The sequence below is a fragment of the Pan paniscus genome, chromosome 15, assembly GCF_029289425.2.
Source record: "Pan paniscus chromosome 15, NHGRI_mPanPan1-v2.0_pri, whole genome shotgun sequence".
NCBI classification, from domain to species: Eukaryota; Metazoa; Chordata; class Mammalia; order Primates; family Hominidae; genus Pan; species Pan paniscus.
Window position 1 is genome coordinate 38,586,094 of NC_073264.2, and position 21,770 is coordinate 38,607,863.

Consider the following 21,770-nt stretch of genomic DNA (forward strand, 5'->3'; position numbering starts at 1 on the left):
ACAACAGGAGATGTACATGGTAAATAGAGCTGCACTGACTGTCCCAGCCGTCACTAAATTTCTTCTTAGTGACTCCAAAATTTACCCATGCTTACAAATTTAATATAAGGCCTTCAAAAAAACAGCCCATCTCTTTTCCTTTCCCTTCCTTTATGGTGTTTGCTTACAAGTTGATACTGTTCTCAAGTAGCATACAAAATGTCAAAAAATTAGTTTATCTTACTCTGAAATGTTAATCAGTTTCTTTATTACAGCGTTATGGAACATAGACATAATGATATGCATTATGAATGTATGACTCCTTGTCAAGTTACTTCAGACTCAGATAAAGAGAAGACAATAGCATTTCTTCTAAAAGAATTGGATATTCTCAGAACAAGCAATAAAAAGGTATAATATGGAAAGTCTGATAATTGTATAGTATGGGTTTAGCTGTTGATCTTCTAAATTTCCTTTGTTGCCCATCATAATTCAGTTTTATTTTGCACTTTAATCATTTAACAGTAGCTTTATGTTTTTGCCATACCTTGCCATCAGGGTATGGTTGAGTTAAGGGGTTGAAAATGAAAGCATTTTTTTGATTTCATACCTTGCTGGTCCACATTAGCACTTCCTTTTTCATAAGCCCCTGGTTCCTTGTATACGTATCTTTAAAAAAAAAGATTCAAGTTTTAGTAAAACTCTGCTTCAGCATTATAGAGAATGGGAGATAGAATGCACTGGTTTCATGTTACTATCTTAATTTTTTTTTCTTTATTAGTATCCATGCCCTATATTTGACCTCAATAATACATATAATTAAACATTTCAGTAGCAAGGCTTGGCAATATTGTCATTTACCTTGTGTTAATCTTATACTGCTGCATTTTGTCCAGTCCAATTTGTCACGTTATGTTTTATCTTCTGTTCTGACTCTTACTCTAGTTATAGTCATGTGATCATTAAATAATTTTATTAAATAATGTGCATTTTCTGTGTCTTCTTTTTTTTAACCTCTACATACTTCTCTGATTTTAATATTCTAGTTGTGTAACCTAATCAAACTGAAGCATGATGTTAGGAATGTTGATCATGTTTGGAGGAAAACAACTAAAATGACAAAAACCTAGGGAGGAATTAAAAAAACATGTGGAGGGATTCTGTATGAGATGTTTTCTGTACTTTCATTTAGCAATTATTTATTACATGCCAATTATGAGTCAGGTGTCAGTGTCAATTTAAATGGAATATGATGGGGTAGTATTCTCAAAGGGAGATTTGTATCAGATATTAAGATTATTGTCTTAATTTTGTTTCAGAATATTGGATTTACTAAGATAAACTGTAAAGCAGTGCTATCTGTTATTTTATTAGGCAAATCCCTTCCAAATATTTTGCATTAAGAAAAAAGGATGAATGAGACTGCTTTTGCAGTAGTCATTTTTATTATTATTATTTTTGAGATGGAGTTTCACTCTTGTTGCCCAGGCTGGAGTTCAATGGCGCGATCTCAGCCCACTGCAACCTCCGCCTCCTGGGTTCAAGCAATTCTCCTGCCTCAGCCTCTCGAGTAGCTGGGATTACAGGTGCCCGCTACCACACCTAGCTAATTTTTTGTATTTTTAGTAGAGACGGGGTTTCATCATGTTGGCCAGGCTGTTCTCAAACTCCTGACCTCAGGTGATCCGCCCACCTCGGCCTCCCAAAGTGCTGGGATTACAGGCGTGAGCAACCACATCTGAACTGCAGTAGTTATTTTTAAGAATAATGTTGGTCCTCTGAATTTAATTTGCCTGTTCATGCACATATACACATAAATTAAGTGTATATTGGGATGTTTTTACAATTTCTATATAACTACAGGTAATTATTACTTTATAAATAACTTAAATTTTAAATTTTTTTCTGGAGTTATCTATCTAGGAAGTTAAATATAATATAAGAATTAAGAAAAAACCCAAAACTTTGAAATTAATTATATTTTTGCAAGACATTTGTCAGATAAGAATCCATGATTTTTTTCAATGTGCTTTAGCTTCAGCAGAAATTGGCTAAAGAAGATAAAGAACAGAGAAAACTAAAGTTTAAGCTGGAACTCCAAGAGAAAGAAACAGAAGCTAAAATTGCTGAAAAGACAGCAGGTATAGTAGAGGAGTATTAACACATGGCTTGAAGAATCACACACAAGGTTATTATATGATGTATCTTGGTGAATACTAGCATACTGGCTTATTTGCCAAAGGAGGGGAAGCTCTCCTTTTTTTTTTTTTTTTTTTTTTTTTTGGCTGCTTAGAAAATAGGTGGCTTTAACATCCTGGTACTGGTATTAGTGAGATCTTTACCTGTATTCATACTGATTTGGGCATTAAATGCATTGTTAACACCATGTCAATCCAATCACAAAAAGGTTGTTTGTTTTGTTGGAAGGGGCTGAACAAACAAGGGGAAATAATGATTACCAGTGCCTCTACCTTTCAACCAGCAGTTCAAATACCACTTATTGTTTTAGCTCGTTGAGAGGAAATACTTCTCCTTTGTATGAAGATAGTCACATATTCATTGCCAATGGAAACCTACATTTGATTAAAAAATCTGTTTTATGCAATTAATAAGTTTTCATCTGATGATGTAGACGCTGATAGAGATAATATTTTCCCTGAGATTAAAGTGAAAGGTTGCCAAACTTTCAGATTATGAATGATTACCTTAAATATATTCTGGAGTCTATGTTTACTCACAGGTCTTTGCAAGCAGAAATTTTTAAATATATTTTTGATATGTTATAGATGCAATGAAATGATTCACAATAGTCTATGATCTCCATCTGTGTATGCCACTGTGAATGTATCTCTCACATTGTTTTAGTATGTTAAAGAAAGAGAAATTTCATGGAGTAATAGACATTAGCATTCAGAGCCATTTTAGATATCACTGATTTTTAACATTTTTATATCATTTGGAATGCTTTTAAGAAACAATTGAATTTTGTGATTAGTCTGAGGTCATAATCATGCTTTACAAGTCACTTAATGGGATTACATAGGTGAAAGAATTCTTTTAGGTCAGAAATATAATTAACTAGGAGAGCTTGCTTTAAAATATGACTGTGGAAAATAGAACTAAACATTGCTATGAAAATATAACAAAGATGACCATAAATAAATACACCAGCTGAATACTAGATAGTTGCTTTTCTGTTAATGTTAAACTACCGTAATGTTTTTATTTTTGTGTGTGGGAAAATATGAAAGTAACATATTTTAAGGAAAATTAATAGTTTGTTAAAAATAAGCATTTCAAATATAAATTTTGAACAATTTGGCAATTTCTTGGCTTTTTATAATCATATATAAATATACTAATTGTTAGGATACTATTAGAAGAAATTTGTTTTGGATACTCTTACAAGAATTTTGTTTTGACGCATTTGCATAATGTTAACTTTGCATATGTCTTACAGAAATAATTTAATAAGATTAGGGTTTTCATAACCTATTGATAGTCATGAATTAATGTGTCTGCCCAGCCCATTTATCTCTTGGAGGGGAAACCTAATTAAGCAATAATATTTACTCTTTAATTTTTTTTATAATGTAGCTAAGCAGGTACTTCAAATATTTATTTATTGGTATATATTTAAGTGTTCCCATTTGAACAGTTTGAATCAGGCATTCATAACATGGAAATAATTTGATTACTTTGTTATTATATTTCTCAATAACAAAATATTATATTAATAAATGTCAATTATTTAAAAGATGTTTAATAAAATATTTATAGCATTCTAAATTGATGAAAATAACAGTGTTATTTAGTTTCTCTGGAACAAAACAATCTAGTTAAAAGAGATATGTCCAACCATTTGCTTATAAAAATGACACAAAATGAAAATTCCCAAAGTTGTTTTAAGGGATAAATTTTCAAAGTATATCTTTCCTCTTTAATATTTTACTTCTATCTCATTTTTAGAAGAGACTTAAAGTATTTTGCCTATAACATTAGAAAGAATTATTATTATTATGTCAAAATAATATGAATTGCTGAAGAAATTCATTGGTTTAAAACAACAAAAAATTTGGTAACTGACCCTTTCTTTGGTGGACTTTTGAACCTTTTCATATTTTCCCATTTTATGTATGGTCTTAATAAACTTGTCTTAAATAAACTTATTTTCTATCTGATGAATAGGAGGTACAGTCAAAAAGCAAAACAGAACAACAAAAACTACCTTGTCAGTATCTTAATAGAAAAAAGAGCAGTATAGGACTATGATGACATCTAATGAATTCTTTATTTCTTGTAATGTGAAAGAACAAATAATCCACATATGCATGGATGTTTGTTTCTATGACTGCTCATTTTTATATTTGAAATAAAAAGTGTATTTGGCAAAATATGTTATAAGCACACACACATACATAAGTATTATAACGTAGTTAAGCAGAATATATATGTTTAAAAAGATCAAACCATTTCACAATAAAAGAAATACTTATAAAAACATCTGAACTAAACATTGGAAACAGCAAATAGGAGACAATCTGTCTATAGATTTTAAAAATAAAATGTTAATTAAAATATGAGGTACCCTAAGGAAATAGTAGGCATTTTCTTAGAGTATGTAAAATATAGAGATTTATATTTAAAGATATTCATATAATATTAGTTGCAATAGCAAGAAAATTAAAAACAGTCTAACCATAAGGGAATTATTAAATAAGTTATGATACATTTATAATTTGAGACATTTTGTAATAATTAAGAATATTTGAGGATATGAGAAAAACTTCATAACTATTAAGTGAAATAGGGGAAAAACTATTTATAGTATGATTTTATAAAAATAAAATATACATACATGTATATTACATAAAATAAGAGGCAAATGTTGGTGGTCTTTAAGTGAAACTATTGATTTTTCGGTGAACAGTTTCTGCCTTTTTCAGATTTTCTATAATGAGCATAGATTTAGTGTTAAAAAAAAACGTTGCTTTCAAAAGATGTGATTTTTTTTTTTAGAAATTACTTGCACTCTAATCTTAAAATTTGAGACATAAAGACTCTATGGTTTTATGAAAACCATATGATGGCTGTGATCCAGTTTTGCCATTTTTTACCCACACCATTTTTTTAGTCTTTCAGCTTTTCCTTGTATTTATTTTTATATATTTATGTTTATTATGTATCTATATATATATTAGTCCATCTTGTCTTCCAAGGTGATTGTATAATTTAGAAGAATCTGGTACAGTCAAGACCACATAAAACAAAAGATGTCCAGTTCTCTGTAGGCAGTTTGGAGCAATTAGGAAGACCAAAATCCTTAGAGTCACATTGATCCAGGTTCAAATTACAGCTTGGATACTTGATATTGATTCTCTACCGTTGGGCACGTTATTTAGCCTCTTTGGGTTTATCTTCTCTGATGTAAAATGTGAATATTAACCAACTTACCAGATTATTTTAAGGATTAGTGTTAATATATGTAAGGACATGGTATATAACTAGTACTCAGTAAGTTGTGTCTCAAATTAATATTATTTTATTGCTTTTACGTTTATGAAATTCTTAAATCTTTGATGTCATCATTTCCAGCAGTTATGAAAAGACATTTTATTGTTTGGCTTTTAATTAAAAATTAATGGGTTACTGTTAATAGATTTTGAAAGGGCACTAAACTGAAAAATGGACAAGCAAAAGAAGAAACAAAGTATTGGATTATTAATAAAATCACAGTTGAGATATAGATATTTAATATCACTAATACATTTTACTCAAATGTGAATTCAAAATAAATGAGATGCAAAAGATTTCAGCTTTTATGCAATATGTACCTATGATAAACTTTCATGTAGACTGTTACTTAGCTTCAAGTCTTTTTCCTTTGTTTCCCCATTGGTTTTTTCATAACACAAATCTGTTATTCTAATGTGATTTTATGATAGTTTGAAACTCAGCTGTGTCCCCTATCATGTTAAAATCTCTGATGGTTGACTACCTTTCTTTTCCTTTCTCACATCACCATCATTATTGTCATTGTCACCATCATTGATACTGTTTATTAAGCACTTTAATGTTTCAGAGGAACTATGCTTACTTCTTTACAAATCAAACAAATATTTATTGTGGACTCATTATGTTCTAGGCACTGTGTTAGACACTGAATATAGATCAGCATATAAGACAGATTTGGGATCTCAGGCATTTTTTTGCCTGGTATTACTTCTCAATCATAATACACCATACATGTTGTAAGTAGTGGTTAAATGCGCAGACTTGGGATTCAGACCTTTGTTCTGATCTTTTTGACACTTATCATGTGTAATGACAGCCTCACTAAGCATTAGTTAAAAATCTACTATAGGTTGTTGTGATGCTTAAGTGAGATAATGTTTACGAAGTGCTTAACCCATAGAAGGCACTCAATAAATAATAATTATGATGATAAGATGATGATGTAACCATCTCGTTTTCTCAAGACTTCTTCATCTAATAGAGGACATACTCAAAGTGTTCCTAATTGTGTGGTTATGTAAATTACTATCCCATACTAATTATATAGATAAGTATGGGATAGCTATTTATATATGGTTTTGTTTCACAAGGAATTGATTTTTTATTTCTTTTGTTAAAATAGTTTACAAAGAATTTTTATTTATTATTTAATTTGATCCTCAGTTTTGAGTTTTCCTAGATTTTTAGAATTAACCTTATTTCAAAAGTGTGAAAATATTTTTTTAAAATTTAAAATCTCTAAAAAAAAGTTAAAATGTGTAATAAATAATTCTTATTTAGTCTTAGGAAAGCTGAAATGACCATCTCACTCCTTATGTGTTAATGATTTACTTCACTGTAGCTGTTTAAGACTTTTTACTGAGTTTTAGCTCATTAAATTATACATGTGGGTAATATTATTTGAAAATTGTATGAATGACCTTCAAATACTAGGGGATGTTTTAGAGAAGCAGAGGAGAAACATTGCATTTTTGTTCTTTGAGTATGTATCTCTTCTCACCTAAAAAAAGTCATTAAAACACAAGCATTTTAAAATTTATTTTAGTTAAATTGAGTTTAACAATGAGACATAGTATGCTATGGCCTAATTTGCATCCATTAATTTGCTCTTATATCAGTGATGATGTGTTTTTATGCCTTTTAAAAATAGCTTGTTCAATTAAACCTTTCATTTTTCCTAAACAGTCACAGTGGGCATTATCTAGTGTTTTTTGTTTCTTTAATTTTTGTTATTCTATTAAATTCTATTCTATTGCTTTTATAGTATGCAGATGATGCTTGAATTTTACATAAAAGTATTTAAATAGTGTTTTATATGTTATTTTGTGATATTTAAAATATTAGTATTTCTTTAAAAGCCTTATTTTTCTATTTCTTAAAAGCTCACTTTAGAGCCTCTGCTTTATATGTTAGTTATTTTTCTTTCTGGCATGTCATCCATTAAAGATTAGCTGTGGAAGGTTGGAGCATGGAGAGATTATGAATGACAGAACAACTCCTGTAGAATAATAATCAGTTTTTGGTATTTAATGCTGTTTGACTTTTGCAGACACATTTCTTATTAACCTTTGGTACAAAGAGAAATCCAGGTTCCTGATATCTCATGGAGAAGATGAATTTGAGATCCTCTTCCAATTAAACTGAAATAAAGCCAATATTAGGTTTTAGCCAAAAGAACTCCTTAGTTCCTAAGTCTTGTGTTTTTAAGTCTCTCTCTTTCTCTCTCTCTATCATCTAATCTATCTTACTGCATTTTAACATGTAATTCAATGGTTACATAATTTGCTTAGCTTACTTGTACTGATGATGCAAGCATTTGATTTTTCTCTTTAAACATAGATTTCTTTCTTTGCACGCAAATTTAGACTGATATTTTGTAAATTAAAAAAATATATTGTCAATATATTTTTTATTACAGAGAATGTTTATTTTCTTTTGGTAGAGAGAAGAGGAGTTTAATTGTGATTATTCAAAGGATCAGTCACAGAATCCCCGAAACTTACAACTTAAGTTTTTCTATTCAGGTTAAAATATAAAGGGTAAAAATATAGATTTGTAATCTACCATTATAGCAAGTATATCAAGACACCCCAGTGGATTAAAATGGGAAAAAATTATATTATAGAAAATGTTTACATTATTCTCTTGTAAAAAGATTATCTGTTACTATGTATCATATCTCAGATGATGTTGACCATCTAATTAAGAGGAACAAGAGTTAATTTTCTTTACCAGAACAGAAAATGGCATAATTTTTATCTTTAAGAAATAGTACATATTGGAATCTAATTTTTCTGTGTATATAATGGGCATCAATAAAATGTGATAGCCTTTAACCTAATACTTGAATGCCTTAATAGTATTAAATTATAATGCTACATTAAATTTATATTTGTATTTTTTTAATTTGAAAAGAAAAAGGATTTCAAGAATATGAACACTAATTTCAGATAAGAACATGAAGGCCCATGTCTGTGAAACACAGCAGGTAGAAATATTGATAGACTATTGATTATATTACTGTCTTTGGCTACAGAATTCTATGGATATGAATCAGAATGAATTCTGACGAGTGCCAGGTCAAATAATACTTGAGGAAAGAATATAACCAATTTGTATCCTTGCTTCCTAGAAAAGTTTGTTTTTTTTCTGGAAAAGCAATAAAATTGGAGTAGACGGAGGATCCATTATACATAAGAATAGCCAACAGCTGGAAATATTTTATTGGGTTTAACATACAATGGACTTTAGCATAATGTCAAGCCTTTGAAAATATATGTAATTAAGGTATTTAAAACATAACAAAAATAAAACTTTTCAGAAAGTTATCTAAAGACTTTTTCACACGTCTAATGATCCTAAAGAGGAAATGAGATTAGAAAATGTTTAGATAGCAGTTATATTTCAAAGAATTTTCATATTGGTATCAAATTTAAGGCTGATAGTCTGTTTAGTAAATAAAAAATTTTTAAGTTATATTTCAAAAGACATACAATTATCAATACTGATTTTAATGCTTCAGGGATAAACTTTTCTCTTTCACATTGGAAAAGGTAGCTCCAATATCACATATATTAAATCTTTGAATGTAAGCATAGAGCATATTTTCAGAAAACTTTTTTAATATAGTCTTTGAGTTTTCTGTAGTAAATACATGTGTATAGTTATCGAGGGTTTTTTAAAAAATGCTTTTGATTCATTGTCTTGCTACTGAAACATACTATTTTGCATAATTTTCAAATTAATCTTGAACACTTTCTGTACTGATGCTGAGTGTATAAATTTACAGCAACTTTACAGAGGAAAATTTGACAGTATATATTAAGAGCTTTAAAAGCTGACTTTTAATCTAGCCATCATACTTCTAGTAATTTTCTTAAGTAATTAGGTGTGTATATACATAAAGATGTGTATACAAAGATATCCATTACAGTGTTGTTTATATAGCCAATAGTTGGAAATGGTGTACAATCTAATATTAGGAGCATCTTAGTTGAATCACATATAGCATGTCCAAATGATAAAATTTCACCTGCTATTTTATATTTTTTAAGAATACTGAAGAATATAGGAACATATGCTGCTTATTTTAATTACAGGGTTACAAAGCTATACTAAATATTTTTCTCCTTTAAATTTTTATGAGTTTGTACTACCGTTTAATCAGAAAAAGTTATTTACAAAGTAATTGTATAAAATGTTGCAAAGTCCAGTTTAAAAAAAAAATAGTCTGGTCTATGAAAGAAGTTCTGGAGTAATAAGTTGAATTCAGCATTGTTATGCCAAAAACAGAAACATCGAACTAATTTGAGTCGGTTTTGGTTAATTTTCTACTGGTGTGGGGCATCTACCATCTATTTTAAAATTTCCAATAGCCAGTTTATGCAAAGAAGGAAAAATTACAATTATTAAGGAAATTAAAATATATAATGTTTGTAGTTCTAGAATATATATGTGGTGGTTTTATAAATGTTAATTGTTCTCATATTTGCAAGAAATGAATTTAACATCATTATAAGTCTTCTCCAGATGGTTATTTCTCATGTAAAACTAATGGTAGATATTCATAGAATTTGAGATTCTTTCATATGTAGTAAAGTCTGGTCTTTTACAAAATTATTGTCTATATTATATTGCTTAGAATTTTCCAACATGAATTATTATCCAGTTATTTAATATGTTTAAAATCCTAATGATTTCTTTTTCCTTCTTTTTAATTTAGCCTTTTATATTTACATAACTACCATAAGATGTTAACAGATGGATTCTTTTTCCTGTGAAATGTCTATCCTCCCAATTATGTTATTTAGAGAATCATGAGCCAATGTTTAAACTAGAATGTTATCCAAGGTACTGTCTCACTCGTACTGTATTTTAAAAGTAGTTTGAAAAGTGTGGAATATGGATTTGTCAATAGACTTGGGTCTACTAAGAAAATATGTACTCTGCCTTGACTCAATAAACTCATACTTAGTATGGTTCAGCTTCTTCATATTTACTCTTGCCCATATTAGAAAACAATTAGCTTACTAAACAAATTTGAGTATTTGGTTGAGGGGGGTACGGGTGATCCTCTCTGAATCTTTCTCATTTGACTAAGAATTATAGGATATTTGATAACCGTGTTTAAAAATGGAGATATCCAAATGTTATTGTAAACACCCAATGATTTGTTTTACCTACAATATAAGTATTTTACTTGGTTGGCTTACATAGTAGCTAATAATATTTGTTAATGTAATTTAACTGCTGTGAACCTTTACTGAACAAATATTGAAATTTATTCAAGTCAAAGAAAGAGAATCTCTAATGACTTTTGTTAAAGCTTCTATTTAACAGTTAAGGACAAAAGTTTGTATGACATACGAGATGCAATTAACAGTAGATTTTACATTTAATAAAAAGAAAGAAGCATGCGTATTTGCTTTATTCATTCCATCATAATTTGCATTAGAGCTGTGGGTGTTTAATGAGCAAATTCCAACTAAAATGCTATATTGATTTTCTAGTGAACTTTGTAATAGTCATCTACCTTGGAAAAGCTCAGTGTTTACAATTAAGTTTTCTTTACTCAAAATGTTTGAGAGTTGCATATTGATCCTTCAAAAGTACTGAATTCCAGAATCAGGATTTTTTATAACCAACAAATTTCACATCTAACCTAATAGATGTTAAAGATTATCATGCAGTAAATACCTTAATTTTGGTTTTGAGGGTTTTTTTGTTTTATTTTTAATTGACAAATAATAATCGTATATATGATTCCCTTAACTGATGTATGATTTGCAAATTTATGAAGTGCAATGTGATGTTTCAGTACATGTACATACATTGTGAAATGATCAAATCAGTCTGATTAACGTATTCACCACCTCAAATACTTACTGTTTCTTGGTGATAAGGACATTTAAAATCCATTATTTTAGCTTTTTGAAATATACGTTACTCTTCATTATAAGTCACCTTGATGTGTAATAGATCAACAGAACCTATTCCTCCTGTCTAACTGAAAATTGTATTTTTTGACCAATATCTCTCCTTTCCTCCTCCACCCTCACCCCCAGCCTCTGGTAGCTATTGTTCTACTCTTTACTTATGTGAGTTCCATTTTTTTAGATTCCACATATGTGAGATCATGAGGTATTTGTCTCTCTGTGCTTGGCTTATTTCGCCTAGCATAATGTCCTCTAGGTTTATCCACGTTGCTGCAAATGACAGTATATCCCTTCTTTTTTTCAGCTTTTCCAGCTGAAAAACCCGAACCCTAGCTTTTAAAGGCTGTATTGTATTCCATTGTACCACATTAAAAAAACTCATTTATCTATTGTTTGGCACATCAGTTGTTTCCATATCTTGGCTATTGTGAGTAATGCTGCAGTGAACATGGGAGTGTAGGCATCTCTTTAACATACTTCTTTCAACTCCTTTGGATACATACCTGGAAGTGGAACTGCTGGATCACATGGTAACTCTACTTTTAGTTTTTTGTGGAACCTCATACCGTTTTCCAAAATGGCTGTAGTAATTTACAATACCACCAACATTGTGTAATGGTTTGCTTTTCTCCACATCCACACCAACACTTGTTATCTTTCGTGTTTTTGATAATAGCCAATCTAGCAGGGGTAAGATGATAGCTCATTGTGATTTTAGTTTGCCTTTCTTTGGTGATTAGAGATGTTAAGCTTTCTTTATATAACTGTTAACCATTTGTGTGTCTTTTTTTGAGAAATATTTGTTAGGTTCTTTGCCCATTTTTATTTATTTTATTTTATTTAGTTTTGAGACTGAGCGTCACTCTGTCGCCCAGGCTGGAGTGCAGTGGCACGATCTTGGCTCACTGCAACCTCCACCTCCTGGGTTCAAGTGATTCTCATGCCTCAGCCTCCCAAATAGCTGGGATTACAGGCGCATGCCACCAGGCCTGGCTAATTTTTGTATTTTTAGTAGAGACAGGGTTTCATCATGTTGGTCAGGCTAATTGTTATTGAATAGTTCGAGTTCCTTGTATATTTTTGGTATTATTCTTTTCATTAATGTGTCATTTGCAGATATTTTCTCCTACACTGTAGGTTGTCTCTTATTATTGTTTTCTTAACTGTGCAGACGCTTTTTAATTTGATGCAATCCTATTAGTCTTTTTTTACTTTCACTGCCTGTGCGTTTGGGGTCATATTCAAGAAGTCTGTGTCTAAACCAATGTCATGGAACTTTCCGCCTGTGTTATCTTCTAGTAGTTTTATAATTTCTGGTTCTATGTTTTAGTCTTTAGTGCATTTTAAACTGATTCTTGAATAAGGGATGAGATGATGCCTATTTTTATTCTGCATGTGGATATCTAATTTTCCCAGCACCATTTATTGAAGAGATTGTACTTTCTCCATTGTGTGTTCTTGGCACTTTGTTGAAAATCAGTTGACCATAATTGTGTGGGTTTATTTCTGGGTGCTCTCTCCTGTTCCATTGGTCAGTGTGTCTTTTTATGACAATACCATGCTGTTTTTTTGTTGTTTTGTTTGGTTTGGTTTTTTTGAGAAGAGTCTTGCTCTGTCGCCCATGCTGGAGTACAGTGGCGTGATCTCAGCTCACTGCAACCTCCGCCTCCCAGGTTCAAGTGATTTTCCTGCCTCAGCCTCCTGAGTAGCTGGGATTACTGGCACACACCACTATGCCCAGCTAATTTTTGTATTTTTGGTAGATATGGGGTTTCGCCATGTTGACCAGGCAGGTCTCGAACTCTTGACCTCAGGTGATCCACCCGCCTTGGCCTCCCAAAGGGCTGGGATTACAGGCATGAGCCACTGCACCTAGCCACCATGCTGTTTTGATTACTCTGGCTTTGTGATATATTTTAAATGGTAGTTGCTTAAAATTGCTTTGGCTGTTTGGGGTCTTTTGTGATTCCATATGAATTTTAGATTGTTTTTTCTATTTCTATTTCTGTTCCTATTTCTGTGAAGAATTACAGTAGAATTTTGATAGGGATTGCATTGAATCTTTAGAGTAATACCTTAATTTGAAAAACATTCTTATCATTTATAAATTCTATAACCAGATTTTATGTGTTTGTGCATGTGTGTTTTCTGGCATTTAAATTTTAACCTTAGAATACATAAATGGTAATGTCCTTTAAATGCACATATACATCTTTGGATTTGAAGTAGCCTTAAAAAAAAAGTGTTTTCTCTTGATCACACAGGACCAAAGAAGCCCTCTGTATATAACACTTACAAACTAAAAGAGCATTTCAAAATTTTTCTGAAGTTTATTTTGTAGTTTGACAGTATAAATAAAATTTGGTTCAGCGATTCAGGTATTTGAGGCCCTCTTTGTCTAATATTGCAGTAATATTATTTTTATTATTATTTAAGATGGAGTTTCGCTCTCGTTGCCCAGGCTGGAGTGCAATGGCGTGATATCGGCTCACTGCAACCTCCACCTCCTTGGTTCAAGCGATCTCCTGCCTCAGCCACCTTTGTAGCTAGGATTGCAGGCATGCACCACCACATTGGATCCCTGCCCAAGGATTGTTGCAGATTAATATACAGTTAATCAAGATAGTTATTAGGCCCAGCATGGTAGCTCACACCTATAATCCCAGCATTTTGGTAGGCCAAGGTGGGAGAATCACTTGAGCCCAGGAGTACGAGACCAGCCTGGCCAACATAGTGAGACCTTGTCTCTACAAAAAAATAAAAATTTGGTAGGCCGAGGTGGGAGAATCACTTGAGCCCAGAAATTTGAGACCAGCCTGGCCAACTTGGTGAAACCCGGCTGGAGCCTGGGAGGTAGAGGCTGCAGTAAGGTGTAATTGTGCCACTGCACTCAGCGTGGATGACAGAGCAAGACCCTGTCTCAAAAAAAAAAAAAAAAAAAAAAAAGAAGGTAGTTATGATTGTATTTCTTAATTGTGAGTAGTGGAAAAGTGGTGGTAGAGTATTCAGCATGGATCTAATTAGCCAGTCAGTTCACACCCTGGGCTAGATGGCATAAAATTTCATTACACTACTCAAAACAATATGTAATTTAAAACTTATGAACTGTTTATTTCTGAAGTGTTTCACAATGTTTTCAGACTATGAATAACTGAAACCGTGGAAAAAGGAACTACAGATAAGACGGGACTACTGTATCAATTCCTCACGCTGCTTTTTTGTTTTTGATGTTGCTGTTTGTTTGTTTGTTTGTTTGTTTTGAGAGTCTCATTCTGTTGTCCAGGTTGGAGTGCAATAGCGAAATCTCTACTCACTGCAACCTCCACCTCCCGGGTTCAAGCGATTCTCCTGCCTCAGCCTCCTCAGTAGCTGAGATCACGGGTGCCCGCCACCACATCCAGCTAATTTTTTGTATTTTTAGTAGAGATGGGGTTTTGCCATGTTGGCCAAGCTGGTCTCAAACTCCTCACCTCAGGTGATCCACCTGCCTCGGCCTCCCAAAGTGCTAGGATTACAGGTGTGAGCCACCACGCCTGGCGCCTCATGCTGTTTTGAAAGAGCCACTGCACCCAGCCAATATTTTTGATAAACTATTATTAATATAATTGTGGTATGCAGCATACAATATAGAATGGATTCTGAATAATTTCTCTTTCAGTCTCTTACATAATTTTTGCCTGCCAATGAAAAAGGCTAAAAATTGAGGACTTTTGACTTAGATTTTTAATATGTAAGCAGTACAAATTAATCAAAACCACATTATTGATATGTCTAGGAGTTAAGTCACATTGTGTGTCTGTGGTTTGAGTATGGTTACTGTAGTGGTAGAATGGAACTAACATTTGTTGATGATCCACTGTATTTTATTTATTTGGCCAAGAGCTTTCATATATTTTCTAATTTAATTTTTCATAACATCATGAATAGTGGTATTTTACCCATTTTATATACCTGAACTTCAACTAAAATAATTTAAGAAATTAACACAAACAAGCTTGCTAACCTTTAGTACCTTAAATCACAGTTAAAACTCATATTCTTCCATACACCATACTGTTTTCCATACTATGCAAGATACACCATGTTGGTTTCTCCAAGCTGTTATTATTGCCCTTACTGGAAGGATATTCTGTAGCACCTTGGCCTCCCAAAGTGCTGGGATTACAGGCGTGAGCCACCGTGCCCGGCCCACATTGCAGTAATGTTTTAAAAATTATGTAAGATTTCAAACATACAAACAATAAAATTATGCCTAAGAAATGATAATTTTAGATAACATTAAACCTCCTGATATAGTGCTGCAAAAATCTAGATGATGCCATTTGTATTAAAATCTATATCAACAGTGCCCCCTGCTCTGTGCAGATGTGCACTACTATAACAGCACAGCATTGTCCTATTTTATTCTTCCCTTACCCATTTTCTTTTCTCCCCTTCCACCTTCCCACTGAGATGATTACTATTTTGAATTTTGTGTTTATCCTTTCCATGATCATTGTATTATTATTATTTTTATTTATGTATTTATATTTTTGAGACTGAGTCTCACACTGTTGCCCAGGCTGGAGTGCAGTGGCACAATCTTTGCTCATTGCAACCTCCGCCTCCTGGGTTCATGCCATTCTCCTGCCTCAGCCTCCCGAGTAGCTGGGATTACAGGTGCCCACCACCATGCCTGGCTAATTTTTTGTATTTTTAGTAGAGACGGGGTTTCACCATGTTAGCCGGGATGGTCTCGATCTCCTGACCTGGTGATCCACCTGCCTCGGCCTCCCAAAGTGCTGGGATTACAGGCGTGAGCCATTGTGCCTGGCCTGCTCATTGTATTGTTTTTACTAATTGTGTCTATTCATAAATAGTTGGTAGAGTTGTTTTACTTTGAAACTTGCTATTTTTGTCAGCATTTTGTTTTTGAGATTTGTCCATTTGTCCATAGTCAAGTCATTTTAAATGCTGGGTAGTATTCCATTCTGAATGTAATTTATTTATTCCTGTTAATGTTGATGGACATTTGGGTTATGCCTAAGCTTTTGCTATTATAAGCAATGCTACAGTAAGTATTTTTATACATGTTTACATTTACATGTGTGCATGAATTTCTCTAGGCTATATACCAAAGAGGGGATTTGCTAGCCTAGGCCTGTCTTCAACTTCAATAAACATTGCCAAATTGCTCTTCAGATGGTTGTAGAAATATATCTGCCTATCTGCAATATGTGTGAGAGTTTTCTTTATTTCACAGGCTTACAACATTTGCCATTATCAGACCTTTAAATTTTTGCTTTAAATTTTTTAGGGGTATGAAGTGATATCCCAGTTTTGCAGTACCTATTATTAAAAATAATATTTTATGAATTGATTGATGGATATTAATTCAGTTTATTGAGTAGTCCTTACAGTAATAATTACTTATGGCTTTTATTTTTGCTAAAGGTATACATTTGTCCTTTATTTTCTATGATTGATTGTGCGCTTTATATATTTTGGTAGCTCTGGTTGAAGAAGTGTATTTTGCGCAGAAGGAACGTGATGAAGCTGTTATGTCTAGACTGCAATTAGCCATTGAGGAGAGAGATGAAGCAATTGCACGAGCCAAGCATATGGAAATGTCTCTAAAAGTGTATGTACACATTCAAAACTCTGTATGATATTAGGAACACTTATAAAAGGCATGCTTTAGGTGGTAGTTACATATTTAAAAATGTGACTTATGCTTATGTGTTACACTAGGAAATTGCATGTCTCCAGTCTTTTTCTTTTTTTCTTTTCTTTTTTTTTTTTTGAGACGGAGTCTCGCCCTGTTGCCCAGGCTGGAGTGCAGTGGCGCAATCTCAGCTCACTGCAACCTCCGCCTCCCGGGTTCAAGTGATTCCCCTGCCGCAGCCTCCCAAGTAGCTGGGACTACAGGCGCCTGCCACCATGCCTAGCTAATTTTTTTTTACTTTTAGTAGAGATGGGGTTTCACCACATTAGCCAGGATGGTCTCGAACTCCTGACCTTGTGATCTGCCCACCTTAGCCTCCCTAAGTGCTGGGATTAGAGGCATGAGCCACCGCGCCCAGCCTCTCCAGTCTTTTTCTAAAACCTTTGGCATGCTAGTTTGCCTGTCAGGAATAGCAGTCAGTTTAAAAAAAGAAAGAAAGAAATGCACATCACTCTCAATACAATTACTTTCTTTATTTCTTCATAGTTTTGTTGTTTCTTCATATGTGACTCCTCTTTTTATTATCTCCTCTTCTCCTCATTATCACTTTTAAAATTCATTTCAGCTATCTGAGTCTTTCACTGCTCTCTGCTTAATATCCCTGTTCCTGTTCTTTACTGCTTTTTACTTGCAGTTTTTTTAGCTTTGTTTTTTAAACTTGAGTGATACTTGAATAGGGTGGAGCCTAAGAATCTACATTTTTTAAAGCAACCCAGGTGATTCTGATAGGTAAATGATGGACTACACTTAGAGAAACAATGCCCTAGAAATATGTACTTTTCAAATTCTAATGTACAATCCGACCACTTGGGGGATCTTGTCAGAGTGCAGATTCTGGTTCATTAGGCCTGGGTTGGGACTGGAGATTCTGTCCTTATAACAAGCTCCCAGATGTTACACATGATGCTAGTCTAAGGAATATGCTTTGGGTAGAAAGGCCCTAGAACATCTAGAAATATGTTACCTGTACAGATAGATAGAATCCAGTAATCTAATATTTAATGATCAATCAGCATACTTATGGCATGTTTACTTTGTCCAGTGTTGTACTAGGCTCTGTGGAGGAACAGAGTAAAGTACTAATTAAAACATGGTTCACTGGGGAGACAAAAAGCCATAAATAATTAATAATATGTGTCCAAGTTGTGATTAGGTAATATTTGTTTTTTGTTTAGATTAATGGCTTCATTTTTTTTGAAGATTGATAGGCTCATTATACAGCATTAAACTCATTGAAAAAAACAAATCAAGAAACAAAAAAATTCACCTAAATTCCACAATGCCTATTCCAAAATAACCATCTTTATCTATAAGGAAATATTATTTCAAATATTTTCTCTTATATACCTAAACATCATTACCTAGAAGGATAGATGGCTTGGGGTTGATTGGAGGTAGCCATAAATTAATTGGATAAAAATCAATTCATTCTCTATATGTTGTCGTATTTGAAAAGCAGTGCAATGTAGAGACTAAGAGCACAGATTCTGAACCCAGTCTATCTTTGAATATTGGTTCTGCTGCTTCCTTGCTGTATAGCGATGGACAAATTACCCAAAGTCTTTGAGGCTCAGTTTTTTTGGTCTACAAAATGTATATAATAGAGCAGGTTATGAGGACTTACACAGGTTGTCATAAGGAGTAAATTACTTGTTGACTATATATGTATATATGTAAAATATTTTATATATATTTAAAAATATATATATATGTATGGGTTGGTTGGTTGTTTAGAGACAGAGTCTTGCTATATCACACAGGCTGGAGTGCAGTGGTGCAATCAGAGCTCATTGCAGACTTGAACTGGGCTCAAGTGATCCTCCTACCTCAGCCTCCCAAGGAGCTATGACTACAGGGACTTCGGGCACATGCCACCATGCTTGGCTGATTTTTAAAGTTTTTTGTAGAGGTGGGGTCTCACTGTGTGGCCCAGGCTGGTGTCAAACTCTGGGCCTCATGTGATCCTCTCACCTTGGCCTTCCAAAGCACTGAGATTACAGGCATGAGCCATTGCACCTAGCCAAATCACTGAATATTGAAAAATATGTGGCTCATAGTGGGTGATATGTAAGTATTAACTTGAATTTAAGAGTAATAGTCAATTGAAGTGAAACTGAAGAAAATTTTGAACTTCATGCAATATTTTCTCTCAATAAGCTATATTAATTTTCTAAACGCTCTTCTAATATTAACAAATGAGACTGAAAAAAAGGTGTTGGAGTCATCAAATTTTTTTCTTTTTCTTTTATTTAATCTATATTTATTTTTTAAAATTGAATAGAGCCAGGGTTTCGCCATGTTGCCCAGGCTGCTCTTGAACTCCTGGACTCAAGCAATCTGCCTGCCTCAGCCTCCCAAAGTGTTAGAATTACAGGTGTGAGCCACCAGGCCTGGTCAGAATTTTCTCATAAATTGTTTCAATTGACAATATCATGTGACTCTCAGGTATGAATTGACCTTAAAAGAAGAAGTTGAAGTAGAATTAATATAAGTAGAGAGTTTATTGGGGCCAAGCTTGAGGATTGCAGCCTGGGAGCTCAGATTCACGTTGCCCTGAAATACACTTCTATTAGCAGGAGTTAAGAATGGACTTTTATTAATTGTTTTCTTTTTTTAAGTTTTTGAGGTTTTTTTTGGTTGTTGTTTTGTTTTTTAATAGAGATGGGGTCTTGCTGTGTTGCCCAGGCTGGTCTTGAACTCCTAAGCTCAAGCAATCTGCCCACCTTGACCTCCCAAAATGCTGGAATTACAGGTCTTAGGCACGGCACCTGGCCAGGAGTGAATTTTTAAATGCAAAAAAGAGAGATAGGGAGTGGGCTGATACAAAGTTTGTCAGGAACTGTAATTACTTTACAAGAAATAACATTAATTAGTGATTGGCTATACATTGTTAAGCTATAGGGTGTGGGTCATAGTGTCTGGTATGGCATTATTAGGTTAATTTATAGCTACTTGTGGCAATAGCAAGCAGTTTGAAGAGATGAATAGAGGCCGGACATGGTAGCTCATACCTGTAATCTCAACACTTTGAGAGACTGAGGTAGGAGGATTGCTTGAGTCCAGGAGTTCAAGACCATTGTGGGCAACATAGTGGGATCCTGTTTCTACAAAAAAAATTATTTAAAAAATGTAGCCTGACATGGTGATAAATGTCTGTAGTCCCAGCTACTTTATAGGCTGAGGTGGGAGAATCGCTTGAGCTCCAGAGATGGAGGCTGCAGTGAACCTATGCACTCCAGCATGGGTGACAGAGCAAGATCCTGTCTCAAGAAAAAAAAAAAAAGATGAATACATAGCTCAGAGGGTGGCAAGTAGGACATGATTGCAGTCTCGTTTTCATTCTTTCTGGGCCTGATAATTAAAAGGGCTTGCATTCCTCAGACAAAAGTTCTTTTCTCATATGAAAGAAAGAAAGAAGCACTTTAAAACTCTGCTTTTTTCATTATGAATTTCACATTAAAAAATCTGTAAAAGTTGTATTCATTTCTATAGCCACGTTAGTTTTTATAGCCAAAGTGTGCCCTGTTGTTTAATCTTAACTTTAAAAGGATTGAATAATCATTGCTGGAAGTTTTATCATAGATGGCATTTTTATCCCTGAATTTTTTATTGTGAGGAATCCCTGGGTGTGTCAGTGGAAACAGAAACACAAACTCAATGCGCTTCTTTTCTCTTATTCAACACAACAGTCAACACAGAAGCCTTTTTTGGCCAAATGTGTAGTTATTTCCTCCACACACCAAGCAAGTAATCAGTTCTGCAGTGGACACCAGCTGGGTGTCCTCCAATTAAATTCTGACACTGTCTACCTGGAAAAAGCCTCAGATCCCATAGGTTGAGGGCTCAGTCCCACAAGACTGGCCCTGCTTCAGACAAAAATCGTTAAGTCCAGGCCTCTGAAACTTCTAACTGACCAGCTTCAAGTTAGTGTTCATACAGTCCCCTCTTTGGGTTTGATTAATTTGTTAGAGCAGCTCACAGAACTCAGGGAATCTTATTTACATTTATTAAAAAGGATATGACAATGGATACAGATGAAGAGATGCAGAGGTCAAGGTATGGGGGAAGAGGTGCAGAGCTTCCGTGCCCTCCTTGGGTACACCACCCTCCAGGAACCTCCACATGTTCAGCTATTAGGATGCTCTAGGAATCCTGTTCTTTTGGGCCTTTTATGGAGACTTCATTACATAGGCATGATTGATTAAACCATTGGCCATTGGTGATGAACTTAACTGCCAGGTCCCTCTGCAGAGGTTGGGGGTTGAAGCTCAAAGTCACAACGTTTTAATCATGCAACCCTCTTCATGACCAGCCTCCATCCAGAAGGTATCTAAGGGCTGCCAGCTATCAGTTAATCATTAGCATACAAAAAGACATCACTTTGGAGATTCCCTGTAGGTGAGGAAAGGGGTGGAAGGGTGGAATGATGACCAAATATGTATTTCACAATATCACAGCAGGTGAGTGAATTTCACTTTCAAAGGAAGAGCTCATAAATACCTTAGTCTCTGATTTAACATGCTTCAAATTGGCTGTGTGTTATCCTTGTATTCAAATTTTTTGTGAATATAATTCTTGAGTCAAATATCCTTTTATTCTAAACATTGTAAAAATGTTACTCGCTTGTCTTCTGACAT

At 33.6% G+C, this 21,770-nt stretch overlaps 1 protein-coding gene across 50 annotated transcripts in view; it reads left to right on the plus strand.

Annotated features, from left to right (window-relative positions):
* MIPOL1 (mirror-image polydactyly 1) overlaps positions 1-21,770 on the plus strand; it is a 387,061-nt gene that overhangs the window by 71,489 nt on the left and 293,802 nt on the right. For all 50 annotated transcript variants that reach the window (XM_063596040.1, XM_008957156.6, XM_034937464.4 and 47 more), the window contains 3 exons: positions 255-390; positions 2,015-2,120; positions 16,920-17,049. In XM_063596040.1, coding sequence (XP_063452110.1) covers positions 255-390; positions 2,015-2,120; positions 16,920-17,049 — 372 coding nt within the window. The remainder of the gene's footprint in view (positions 1-254; positions 391-2,014; positions 2,121-16,919; positions 17,050-21,770) is intronic.